At 43.3% G+C, this 13,796-nt stretch overlaps 1 protein-coding gene across 16 annotated transcripts in view; it reads right to left on the bottom strand.

The window, feature by feature from the left end:
• Positions 1–1,783: 1,783 nt before the first annotated feature.
• LRCH3 (leucine rich repeats and calponin homology domain containing 3) overlaps positions 1,784–13,796 on the bottom strand; it is a 59,841-nt gene continuing 47,828 nt past the window's right edge. For 14 of the 16 annotated variants that reach the window (XM_064385552.1, XM_064385561.1, XM_064385560.1 and 11 more), the window contains 3 exons: positions 12,737–12,874; positions 10,578–10,655; positions 1,784–8,307 (listed from right to left, as the gene is read on the bottom strand). In XM_064385552.1, the coding sequence (XP_064241622.1) occupies positions 8,107–8,307; positions 10,578–10,655; positions 12,737–12,874 (417 nt within the window). In that variant the 3' untranslated portion in view covers positions 1,784–8,106. The remainder of the gene's footprint in view (positions 8,308–10,577; positions 10,656–12,736; positions 12,875–13,796) is intronic. The other 2 variants (XM_064385562.1, XM_064385550.1) reach the window with 1 other exon arrangement.

The following is a 13,796-nucleotide window of genomic DNA, read 5'->3' on the forward strand; positions in this document are numbered from 1 at the left end:
ACAGAAGGCGCTGGTGCCTTGTCAGGCAGACTTGGTTGTCAGGGGAGTGCTGAAGTTGCAGATGCTGCAGACAAACTGCATTAGAAGTGCCGGTGTTCCTGCTGGAGCATGGATGCTTGCTTGAAACCTGAACAAATCCCCATTCCAGCACTGGTACTGAACAAATGCCCTCACTTCCCATGCTCCCCATGCAGTGCTAAGGGCAGGGATCACTCCAGTTTGGTGCTGGCAGGAACAGAGCCAGGACTGTGCTTACACCCCACTGCAGGAAGTGCCTCAGTGCAAACCCAGGACTTAAGTTCCTAATTTTAACTCTTCCTTTTCAGTGCTGCTGACTCAGTACATTTCACCACAGACCTGTCTGTATGTGATGGGGGTGTTAACAGGTGACCTGCCTGGGTGCAAGGAATGAAGTTGATCTCATAAAACTCTCCAGAGGCTTTGAGCTAAGGAAAAGCAGGATAACATGGAGGGCAGCAGATCTCTGCTGTTGATGCCAAACTCCAGGCACACTTTATTAATGCAACCAAACAACTGAAATCTGATGCTGGGCTGCACTTGCTTCTCAGCAGAAAATGAAGTAGCTCTGTAAACAAAAACAAAGAGGAAACAGTGGAACAGGGTTTTCCCATGAAGCTGGGGTGTTGAACCTCAGTTTCCCACATGAAGCCACTGAAGGGTAGTGACAGGGGCACAGGTGAGTAACCCACCTGAACTCTGTGACCTGCCACACACCCTGGGCTGGGGACTGTGGCCACAGTGCCACCCATCCAGCTCCTCCTTGGCTGCACCAGCTCATCTCAGGTGCTGCTCTCTGTGTGAGCCCCCCTCACTGCACAGAAACCACAGCAGAGTTCGTGTCTGGGCTGTGCAGCTGCCAAGCAAACAGGCTGGCACATCCAGGGCTGGGACCCAGCACTTCTGAGGAACTGTGCCACAGTTGGTACTGCTCCATTTTTCCTGCTGGGGAGAGATGGGATCAAAATGTACATCCATGGAATCTTCTGCAGGGAAATCTTTGGCCCTTTGGAGGGGGTTTTCCTGGGACTTAAATGCAGAATAAAGGCTGGAGATTGGGAAGTAGCTGTTTGGAGGAAGCTTTAGATTAAGGGGGAGAAATAAATACCTAAGAGAGCTGGGCAGCCTTGAGAGAGGCAGGAATGGAGCTGTGACCAGTGGCTGACAAGGATGCTAGAGCAGCCTGGTGAGCAGGGAAGAGCATCTCAGGGGTAACAAAAGCAGGGAGGGTTTGTGGATCTCTGGCAATTTCTAGGCTTTGCATTTTTGTATTTTAAAAAATAATAAAACTGGTGATGAGGAGAGATGAAAAGAGGACTAAACATTCTGGCTAAGAATAAACCTTTCAAAAGCAGCAGGGTCAGGAAGGAGGGGTGAGAGTTTTACACTTCAAACCCAAGACAGGCCAAAAGCAAAGGATGAGAACAAGGAGCAATGGGACTGGCAGCAGGAAACCCCAAACCCAGAATGTATAATTTACACAGAGAAGGAAAAAACAAGGGGCTGTTGAGAGATGAGCAAAGGATTCTGTACAAAATCAGTCTCTGGGAAGGTTAAAAATACCCAAGAAAAAGCTTCTGATGTGGCTGCAAAATATCTGTAAAAATACTGTGATTTTCCTGTCCTGGTTAACTATGAAAAGTAAAAAATCAAAGCAGGTCCATGAAATGTGAACTGGGATGATGTGGAAGGGGAATAAACACCCGACACAGAGGATGTGATGTTTGTTGGTGCCACAGAAAAACAGCAGGAAGAAATACTGCAATTCATGTAAGTTTTAGAACTTTATTTCAAATACCCATGTTTTCCTTTTATATTATCAATGTGCTAGAAGTTCACACTACTGGCAGAATACAGGCCATTTAAAATATACAATATTCAGACACATTTATATGTAACAGAAATGATGGAATGTATTTACAGACATACAGCATGGGATGAAGCTTTAAAATCCTCTATTACTTACACGTTTACACTGTTTTCAGAAATAACAAAATTAGATCGCTTTGTAGAACATCACAATATCTACACAAAAGAATCTTCTGATATCCAAACTCACCTTACAAGTCCTCTCTTTCTAAAACAGTTTTTGAAAGAACCATTTATGTCCATGAAGGGGTAAGAATACCATTTGCCATCCTGCTGCTACCAAGAACAGAGGTGCCCTGGCACTGTGAAGAGCTGTCCCTGGTGGATTTAAGCAGGGAACAGGGGCTTTTCAAAAGCTTCTCCTTCAAAGGGGAGCCCCAGCTGCTCTGCCCTGGCAGTGCCATTAGGGGCTCCCGAGAGCCTGGGCTGCTCCACCTGGAGCGTGGGACCTGGCAGAGCCTCAGACACTGCTCAGGGCTCGCCAGGTTTGGGGATGGAGTGTGACACCATGGAGTCAGGTAGGAACACCAGCAGCATGGAATACCGAGGTGGATCTTTCCCACATCCTCCAGCACAATGCCCTGAAGAGGAAAGAGCATCTATTCTTTGCTTTAACACACAGAATAGAATTTTATACATGTTTTCTTTCAAATACTCTTTTCATGAGATACAACAAAAATTGCACATAACTACACTGAAAAATCCCAACCCATTTTGCAAGAGAGAACTGAAGTGGGTTTGGTATAACACATTAAATAAACCGCATGATGAAACCGGGTTTGGATTTTTGTCCTAAGCATTTGGACAAGATTTAGTGCTTGCCAGCCTGAAAACCCAAGATTACAAATGTCAAACTAACACAATTACCTGCACTGAGACTCCAGAGTGAATGTTGCTCACAACAAAGTACCCAGAGCCAGGGTCCTCCTGCCTGCCTGGCCTCCAGCCACAGGTGGCCATGAGCCATCAGGTTGTGAGCCACACATGGCAATAGAAATGGCTCCTTCTTGCAGGCCAGACTCAAGCCCCCACCCCATTAATAACTACTGTTAATTAATTGACAAAATTCCCACCAACCTGAATACTGTTAAGTTTCATTTTCCTTAAGTGCTGGAGCAATCACCACACCCTCACAACTCCATGAAGGGAATGGTTTTCTCCAAACAGGGGTATTTAAATAGCCCATGATGGGTGTGCTGGTAACTGCAACTGTCCCTGTAAAAACAGGTGACCTCATGGTGGACACCAGGAGGAGGACAGTGCCTCCCTCCCTCTCAAATGACGTGCAGACAAACACACCAGGAACACCCTGACTGTGTCTGTGGTGTTGCCTGTGAGTGGCAGCATCTTGCCCCTGGCAAGCTGCAGCAGACACTTCAGACAGCTCTGTGTAACCCCGTGGGAATGACCAATGCTCCTCACCAGTGGCATCAAGTGAAACACAAAAACTACCTAAGGGGGTGAGAATGCCTGGAGAGAGAGCTGCTCTTCCTGTGGGTACTGTGAGTTCCTGGCACCTCCATTCCCTGCAGGGCTCAGGGCACTGCTTGTGCCCAGCATGAGGAGGTTTCTCTTGGCAGCTGGGCACTCTTAAACACCTCCCAGGTGTTCTTCACTTGAAATGTGACCAACCAAATGCCAATAAGAAGCAACTGGAATAATGATGAGAAACAGGGGATTCCACAATCACCACAATGGCCCTTGAAAGAAATACATGAAGCAAAACAAAATGGAAACAAAACTGCAAATCAAAAGGGGGGAAATGCAGCTAAGACCAGTCCTTGGCACTCCCACAGCAGGTTTTACTTCTGCAAAAGTTACTTTTAGCTAATTTGTTCCCATTTCTTCTTCCTTTATCGGCATAAAATCCTTTCTGTATTCTGCTTCAAATATATCCCAGACAGAATATGGCTGATGCCTGGAGTTGCTTTCAGAACATGTACCATCTATTAGTAGCACAACGTTCAGGGATGCTTTGAATTTGGCAACACTCAACAAAGGAACCACATGGGTGGAAACTGGATTCTGTGAGGCCTTTTTGTGGGGGAGAAAAAAAAAAGAATTGGTAATTGATCTAGTAGCAAGCTTGGCCTTGTCACTAGGACCAGAGCATACAGACCTGTCCTTATTTTGCACATCAGCTTTCCAGGAAAATGCAAAATTTGTCAGCTGCCTCTCCCACTTCTGTACTGTGAATTTCCATTATTATGTTATGGAAAGAGGAATCAAGAGCAGTTCTGTAAAACCAGCACAAACTCCAACTAATAAAGGGCATTACTGAAAGCCTTGTCTAACCCTCCAGAGCTGACTTAGCACAGATGCTGCTCTGACAACACCCAGCCCACCTGGGCAACTCGAGAACTGTGCTCTCAACAGGATCCGTTCTGTGCCTGCAGGGGATGCTTCAGCCCCTCACAAACGTGTTAGCTGGGAGGGCTTCTAAGGACCAGCAGGGCAGGCTGGCACTGACCCCGCTGCAGGGAGATGCACGGGACTCTGGTGATCCCACAAAACCACTGAAGGGGATGTGAGGACAGGGGCAATCTCCTTCCACTGCTGTTGGAAAAGTATTCAGATAAAGACATGTTAAAACCCAAACAGAAAGTGAACCCAGCAAGAACACTGATGGGATTAATCCCATTGAACAGAACTGACTTAGTATATTTTGCTAAGGTGTTTCTGGCAGAGAAAACATGCAGTAATTTTTCCATGGGAGAAAAAAAAAAGTGGTTTTTTTTCTTTTTAGTGATGAGGACCTACCAAGGCAAGTGACAGCTGTGTGAAGTTCAACCCTGCTATCAAACACTGCAGGTTAAGATTGTGTGATGCAATTTAAAAAATATTATAATAGAAATAACCATAGTTTGGAGGCAAAGAAACTCCATTTCTTTGCACCCTGTGGGTAAGGAAAGTAATTTAATTCCCTGTGTGCCCACTGCAGCAACACCCTTTTTTTTTTTTTTTTTTTCACAAATTCCCCTAGGAATTGCTTTCCAGACTCTAAACCCATTTCTTCATCCTGCAAGGTCTGTTTCTACAGCTGGTCCAACAGCCAGCCATTAGAATTCCCTGCCCTCCTCCCAATGAACTCTCATTTTTTTTTTAAATAAGGGGCAAAAATATTGGTAATAAAAATGTTACTGGAAACTGTTGTGATCTCCAAAAAATGGAGAAATGAAGTAAAACATTCCTGTCAGGAATCACGGAAACTCATTTCCTTAGAACAGAGCTCTGTGTGTTTGGATGCACTGCATGGGCAGTAAAGTCTTCAGGTCCTTCTGCTTAGCCAAGGTACCCAAAAGGTCCCGGAGGTCTTTACACAGCAGACAAGTGGTGAAGTGGCTGCTGCTTTGGGGGTGCCAGCTCCAGGAGCGCCTGCACAGTCACAGCTACCTGTGTCAAACCCTTCTCTTCTAAAATATGCAGAGGCAAACATAATTGCTCCTGAATGGGGAACAAAACAAAGACAAAAACAAAATGGATGAAAACCACTCAACTGAAAAGAAAAAAAAATTAAGCAAAAGGTGACTGAAATATGAAATGTTACGGACAGGCAGCACACACACATAGGGGTAGGACATGAGATTTCTGCTTGTGACAAAGGAACCGTGACCTTGACTGCTCAAGAAAGGTGGCCTTGGGCTAATCTCTTGTGTCCTTTTAATAGAAAACTCTATAAATAAGAATTTGAAAAAGGATTGTGGGAGAAAAGGAGAATAGCAAATTGTCCTCCATCTCTGCCCACCCCGAGGTGGCAGCAGTTTATGAAACCAAAGTAGATGAACTTGAGGAGGGGGTTACTTCAATATGATCAGTGTGCTGCAACACAGAGCAGGAGAGGAGCCACAGCTTCCTTCCCAAATCACACCTTTTGGAGAGAGCCCTCCTGGGACAAGCCTGTTCAGCTCCAGCCATGAGGGAAGCCCTGCTGGGGAGCAGGGAACGAGTCACTACCGCTCACTCACCTCCCCAAAGTGCCCTGCCTAGTGGGCAGCCCCCAAAATCATCCTGAGGAGTAACAGTAATACACAACATGCAAAAAGAGGTTTCAAAGTGTTTATTAACAGTTGTGCTATTCTCAGTCTAAGATGTATTTAAAGCCTCATCCTACAGAAGTCCTTGGCACCTCCTGGCCATCCTCACTCCACAACAGTCAGGATACTTGTCCAACAGTTCTCTGAATCCGCAGAAAATAACCAAGTGTGTCCTTCCTATACAGCTACAGAGACTATTTTTCATGTGTCATTTCCACATCAACTGGCATTTCTCCACTCCTTGAGTCTTTACTGATTTCTGAGGTTAAAGAAATCCTTCAGCACAAACAGTGGCAGCCAACACTCCTCCCTCAAAGCTCCGAGCAGAGAGAAACAAGTGAGCCCTGACTGCAATTCTCATAGAAAGCCATATGCTCAGGCTAAAATACATTTTTCTTCCAGCAAATGTATATTACTTTGAAAAAAGTGTGCTTTTTGAGAAAATACTTGTAAACTTGAGTAAATATGCCTTATCATTTTCTTATGTATGCAAACAGATAAGGGGGGAAAAGCTTTGGAATGACTCCATACCACAGACAGTAATGACAAACAAAATTTAAAAACTGGAAGGCACTGTTAGTGTAAAACCCCTTGCAGCTTTTATCACAGTGTTCATTAGAAGTTAAAAAACACAGGAACAGAGTTCATTTTAGTTCATACCAGTAAGCAGTGCAAAAATAGCTTACTTAAAAGTAAAACAATCTCCCCCTGTCAAAAGTCCCTTCTTTACTCAGTGATGTTTGGCTTGGACAGAACACTTTGTGTGACTTGGACAGAAGGCAGCAGCTCTTACTTGCTCCTTTGATAAAAACTCACTTCATAGTACAAGAGCTTGTGAGACCCACATACACATAACACATTTTTACTGGTAGTGACCACATTTGCAACTGAACTCCTGTGTACCTTAAACTGTGCTTCAGAGGTGTTTCAGGATATGGCTGGAATACCAACACCACTTGCACTGGGCTTCCAAGCCACGTACTGCACTTGCAGATATAACAGAAATTTACTGAAGACAGATTTGGAACAGCCATTTCCTGAACACTTACCTGTCACTGGTCTCTGAGCAGAGCTCCCTGAATGGATCTCCACTCTGAGGAGACATGGTCTGTTACACACATGGGGGGGTGTGAAGTTCTGAAGTGTCCCTGAGACATTAAAGCATTAAAGCACCAGGAGATGCTTTCCCTGGGGAGGGAAAGGCTGTGAAGCTTTATGGAAGACTACCTGAGTTTTGTAAAACAGTGAAGAGTGCTTGTGCAGCTGGGCCTTATGTTTGTGCAATTGCATGATGCAAGTGTTTCTGAAAATGACAGGATAAGAGGAACAAGGGAGTAAGCATGGAATGAGCTTGGGCTGGAGTGCCCAAGACCAAGGGACAATTCAACAAGTTTTTGGTAAGTCTCATCCAGATCACAGTAAAATGCTATGACATTCTGTAGCACCTGATAGGATCATGAAGATTTTTCTTTGTCTTACAGAAAACTTTTCTCTTAAAGCTGTTAAAGAGCTTAATTTCTCTAAATTTTTTTCTGCTTGAACTGTTATAATGTTCAAATAGCTCAGGATTCATTGACAGTTTTGAAAATCCTGACTCAAAGTAATACAGCAGAGTCTCTAAATTTGAGAAATCAAATGCTCTTAGAAGCAGAATAAAGGACTGGGGGTGAAAAACCAAACCAGTTAGAAAGTTCTGTGGATGATACCAGACCATGTCTCCTAAGACTGTGAGATCACATCAAGAACATTGACATTGAAAAAAATACTTCACATTGTTTAACATTTTTCATCAGATAATCCTCAAGCAGTTTACCAAAGTGGCTGCATTTCCCATTACACAGATGGGGGAACAGAGGCACAAACTGACACTGCAGTTTTCACTACACCACTGGTCAGCAGACTACAGCATGCACCACGTGTCCTGACCTGAGCCCTCGCTGGGGCCCAGGGACAGCACCTCCTCCCTTGGAAAGCATTTCATCTGCTCAACGTGACACAGCAAACACAAATGGGAATTGGGTCATGGATGGTGGCGTGGGTGCACCAACGTGTTTGTACATTGTATTTGTCACCTCTGTCCCATCGTGGGAAACAAAGCACTTCATACACACAGTCTTGGCAAAGCCCAGAATCTGTTCCCAAGCACTGGAGTGATGGAGGGAGGAAGCAGCACCACTATCCTTCACTAGAGGAAAAAGACCCAGCGATAGAACATACAGAGCGTTAGCATTAGAGTACAGTAAAACACCACAAAGCCCCAGAGCTGAACGGAAAGGGACACAAGACTGGATTCTTCTGAACCTCTCCCCAGGGAAAGAAGAGTCTCAACTGTTCTTTTAACGCTGAGGTTTAGCTGGAGAATGTCAGAAGGGGAACAAAGATTGTCCTGTCCAGAGTGTGTGAGCAGGAAGGGAAAACAGACAGAAAAAAAAGGTCAGTCAGTTAGCCATAGCAACATCCACGAAGCAGTTATCAGACATCTCAGATACAACCTACACATTTGAGAAGCACATCACAGCTGGTTAATTCTCACACAGAAATCTGCAAGACTCCCATTGGAAAGAACTCAATGTCAGTGTTTAGTGTTCAGTGAGGTGCCTGTCACCTCTCCAGCTCCAACATGTAATTATTCCTTGTTAAAAACAGCAGTTTACACAAGCCTTACTGAAACCCATTTTTCTCCCGAAGTGAAGAGGTTACAGGTATCTGAGATGCTGCTGGCATTGAGTACTCACCAAAGTTCAGCCTCCACATGTAACTTAATGAAAACAGCAGGACAAGGAATAATTTATGTGTAACTGATGCTTGAATGCAGCATCCTGCAGAAATATCTATTACTAATTAGAGTTTAAGAGTTCTGTAACTATTCCCATTGTGTGTCTCTCGTCTCCCTTTCCCACAGGTAACTGCTAATAATCGGTGAAATCTAGATGCATGGATCAACCTGTTCAGCTGAGGGTTTCCTTTGATCCAAGGGCTTTAAAACCACCAAAGTCCTATGGAAATTGCTGCTCTGCTGTGGTGCCTGTAATTAGCCCTTTCTGAAAGTAGCCTTCCCCTTAAAAGGCAAGTATTCCTACATGGATCCATGCTTTCAAAAAGCCTATTATTTTGTAATTAGAATGGAAATGAAATGAAAAACCTGCAGGCAACTTTTCAAGAAGAACATACCAGGCTGCCATGCCATTCTTACATACAGGTATCTTATGTTCACATCTCAGCAGAGATGTAATGCAGACATATGAGAGCAGCTTTGCAGTTCAGGGGGGGTATTTTACTAAGTTTTCGCAGCGAGAACCTCCTTGAACTCTTTCACATTAAAACAAGATATATGAGAAAAACAGGAGGGCCCTACACAGCAGGGGTAGCAGATGGAGCAGCGTGGATTTACAGGGGACTTTTTCTTGACTGGCCTTTGTGTTTGTTTGGTTTTGATTGTGGGTCATTCCAGTGATCTTCTTTGTACTGCAATCCCATAAAAATTGTATCTTCATACTTGAGGGAGCTATAAATAGGGAAGCTGGGATGGAATTGCACAATGCCCCAGATGAATTTATATTGTGCAGTTCTGCTGGGATTGAAAGTCCAAAGTTTTTTAGGGGACAAAGCAGTGCAGGATGTCTCGGCATTAAGGATCACTTACAACTCCCTAGCTCCTTCTAACACAATTCACTACTGAGCCATGTGAAACTGCTAGCAGCTCAATAAATAAGTCATCTTAAAATCCCAGTGGCTCAAATGTCTGCAAGTGATCTGAAAACACCAGAAATTCCTGCATGACTGACTCAAGGACTGCCTTTAGATGTAGCTGGGAAATGAGTCATGGGGTCTACTTCTCCCTCTCAGAATACAAAAGAAACCAGCACCTACAACAGAAACACCAATGCTCAGCGATGTAAAAACCCAAATCAGTTAGTGCACTGGAAGAGAAATTAGGAAAAATATATTAAAACTATTTGTACTGAGAGAGATGCTGAATAAGACAAAGTGCAAAGGACAGGATAGCATAAAACAGGGCAACTGGGACCAACAGGTTCAGATGGACTATTTATTATGTGTCCATCTCCTAGATCTTACAAGTTTCAAAAGGAGACAAGGAAGACAGACTTCTACCATTGGTACATAACAAAAGAAGTAGGAACTATGCAAAGAGAGCCACCATCAGAGAAAGGCCAATAATTCTGTGGCTTGTTGGTAAGACAGTAAAGACATTTATCTAAGAGAATTATTAGGAAGGAACATGAAAAGCTTTGGGATAAAAAATAAAACATGCAAACCATCATCCAGGTTTTATCCCACTTTTAAGCTGTCACATACCTAAGACTGAGAAAATGTAACTGGTTTTCTAGAACCTGCCAGTTTTAAAGGCAGACTCAAAGTCCATCAGCTACTATGAATTTGATGTACAGTATTTAAGTGAATCTATACTGAAATATAAAATCTATATACTACACTCTGATAAACTGTACCTGGCTTAATTTTGCTCTGGAAGACCATACAAGGTAAATCTGATCTATACTGCAGGACAGCTTATACCTGAACCTTTTAAATTTTTACATTTTGTTTTAATCTGATATTCCAAATAATGTTTTATTTTCTGAAGCACCAGGTAAAACTGCATCTGAAACATTATATCAGGACATCAGAAATACATACCTGAGGCACTCCAATCCTTCTGCAAGCTTCCAAGAAATTCTCCACATTTCGTCTGCATTTTGCCATTGTAAGTTTAGGCTGCAAAGAAGCAAAGGCATACAGTGTTCTTAACTGGCAAGGTTTTAAAAGATTTTACATTTTATTTAAATAAAACTCTTAATAAATCTCTTTGCCAAAAACACTGCACTGACATAAGCTCTTCTAATTCAAAGCAGGCTCTGCTGAAGTTTGCTTTTCTTAGAAAACCATCCCAGTTTTCAAAGCTGTTTTATGAAAAGCTAAGTTATGAATGCTGGATGATTTTAAAAAAAGGACAATTCTAAGCCCTGCGGTATTTATGTACATAGTGTTATAAAAAACTGGCTAACACTTTTAGTGACTATAGTAAAATAATTTAAAAAATGTGTTTTGATGAATTGCACTTCCATAGCTTCCATACTGTGATTTCAGAGCAATTTCATTACATAAAGCAATCTAGAGTCTGTTTTGGATTACTATAATGCAAAACTATATAAATATCAAACCATACTTCAATTAACAAAGAGGTAAAAAAATAAAGGTTAGATGAAATAAAAAAATAATGTCAGAAAACTGGAAGTGAAGCTTGCTGCTTGTCAGCCTCTTGTAGATGTGTTTAAGTAATTAAACTGTTCCCTGTTTGAATTGCACTCTCTGGCATTTTTTCAGTGGAGGTTTTTTTCTGCAGTCAGTTTTCACACCTCTTCAGACATACCACAGCACAGGCTCTGTCTTGTTCCTGCTCTCAAAGCTCATTCTCTTCTGGTTCAAGAGACACAAGTTCCCTGCCCCTATGAAGATGCTTTGGAGCAGCAGGCAGCAGCCTCCAGGTGCTCAACACTTCTGTAAGTGATGGGGTTTCTTCTGTCCCCTTCAAGTGCTGTGTTCCCCACCAAGGAAGCAAGTTAAAGGCCAGCCCTGGCTCCTTTCTCCCAAAGGAGCACAAAGCTCACTGTGCCTGGGGCATGACGTGATGCCTCCTCTGCTCCTGGAGCCACACGACTCCAGGCTGCCTCTTCCTCGGGATTCACATGACAAAGCCACAATGTAATTCCTAACACAGAACATTCAGCTGCACATCAAACCAGGCCACTGAAAAGATCTCACTGGTGCAAGTCTCCTGAGCAGTGGCTCCCTGCCTGTGCTTGGAATGATCCCATCATCTGCCTAAAATGTTGGTGTGTCCAGTTCAGTCATTCTCAAAATAACGGGGCCATCTGCCTGGTCACATTGAGTCCCAGGGACACAATGACACACTTGGCAGCCCTGGAAGTGCCAGTTCAGGTTCCAATCAACATGACTTGCTCCAAAAGAAGGGCAAGTGAAAAGTATGTGCATGTTTCAACTTCTTCCCCAAGGAACAATCTCCGTTTTTTTTTCCTTATTCATACAATTTAAAGGTGCGCAACAAGCAATCTGCCTGTCCATATTACTGTCAAGTAGCTGATCCTAAATATTTTCACTGAACTTTCTGACTTCCACAAACACAAACTGGATAAATATGGTATCTCACAGATTTTGACCTTTTTCTAATTCTGTGCTTTCCCTACAAAACAGACTGCAATACTTCCCTGCTCTCAACAGTCCCCTGACACAGCCACCTTTTTTTCCTGTTATCACAAATTTATGACAGGATTTGTTTTGTTCCAGGAGATGCTGCTCTCCAAGTATCTTGAGTGTGTTCTGCTAAAATTCCTAAGCAGAGGAATTTGTAGTGCTGTGGACACAGGACTCAGCTTGGTCTCTGCCTGGTTTCACTGCCTTGTGTAGTGGAATCGTACTTGTTCTAATTCCCTACTATGTTTTCCTGAACTTCTCAGTCATTTTGATCTTTTAAAATATCCTGTTTTAGTTTTCATGCTGAACTGTCTCATATTTTACTAGTTTTCAAGTTAAAGTGTTTAGGGAGCACATGAAACATTTGCTTACAAGCTGTTAGAAGTAACTTCCTTTAAATGAAATAAACCCAAACAGAATTTCATTCAGTGACACTACAGACCTTTTTTCAGCAGCACAGATTGTTATTTTTTGTCACGTACATTCACTGAGCAGAATGCTGAGTTTAGTGTCCGTCTGGATTACAGGACTTTGTGGATATCACTTTGGACAGCCACAAAGCAGTGTCACTGCTGCACACTTACAACGGCAGGCGAGGGCACGTGGATGCTGGGCACAGAGCGGGGCCGCACGTGGTTGGCCAAGTGGCACAGGACGACGCCGTCGGTGAGAGCCGCGCCGAGGTCGCTGGGCAGGGACACCTTCAACCGCGACTCGATGTTCTGTGGGAACCAGAGGGACACCCAAAGGGCAGCTCAGAGCCACGCTCTGCCCGCTCCCTCACGCTGCACGGGTTCGTACGAGGCACAGCTCCTGCATCACAACTCTGTCCTCGTGGCATTTCCAACCAGCCTGCTGAGTAACCCCAAGGAAAGCCCTGTGCATTACTGTGGCCAGGGCTGGCCACACTCTGGGAGCAGCTGAGTTCAAGGAAGAACAGCTTTCACTGTACAGCACAGCAGACTAATGCAACCATTATTAACAAATAATGGAAATCAGGCTCTAGCAGCAGTATTCTTAACCGTACATGTTCTAGAGAATGGTTCTGCCAAGGGAAGTGAAAATAATTGTCCTTGTGGGTTGGAGGACAACACAATTAACAAAAGTCAAGACAATATTTTTGCCTTTAAAATAAAAACTGAACTATTTGGCATAAGCAGTCCTTTAAAAAGAAGGCAGTTAGCATTTTTTGTTTCAGAGAATGAATAAAAATTCAATTTAGGCTTTCAAACTCATTTAAAATGCTGTGTGAATATCATCAACTTGTAATACTGTGCAAAATTTAAGTATTAAAAAAAAATTAAGCTTACCTGGGGAGCAGAACAAGAGACAGACTACACAGAAAGCAATCTGAGATAACATAAGAGGGTCTGCAAACACCACCAAGTTTTATCTAAGGTAGTTACCTTTCTCCTTTAGAGAAAGGAGACTGTCCTTACTTCAAAAGTTCCCCCAAAGAGAGGAAATTTTCTCTATCATGGATGCTTATGGCTTTTAAGATTAGCTTCAGTAAGTATATTCCTATTTATTGGGAAAATTCAATGACTAATTACAGCACCTCAAGAAATCCCTTCATGCTCTGCAGAAACAAGTCTAGGGCAAAGCACAGCAGTACCTTAATGCCATGTGGCATTTCCAATATTC

The sequence above is a fragment of the Passer domesticus genome, chromosome 11 (assembly GCF_036417665.1).
Source record: "Passer domesticus isolate bPasDom1 chromosome 11, bPasDom1.hap1, whole genome shotgun sequence".
Taxonomy (NCBI): Eukaryota; Metazoa; Chordata; class Aves; order Passeriformes; family Passeridae; genus Passer; species Passer domesticus.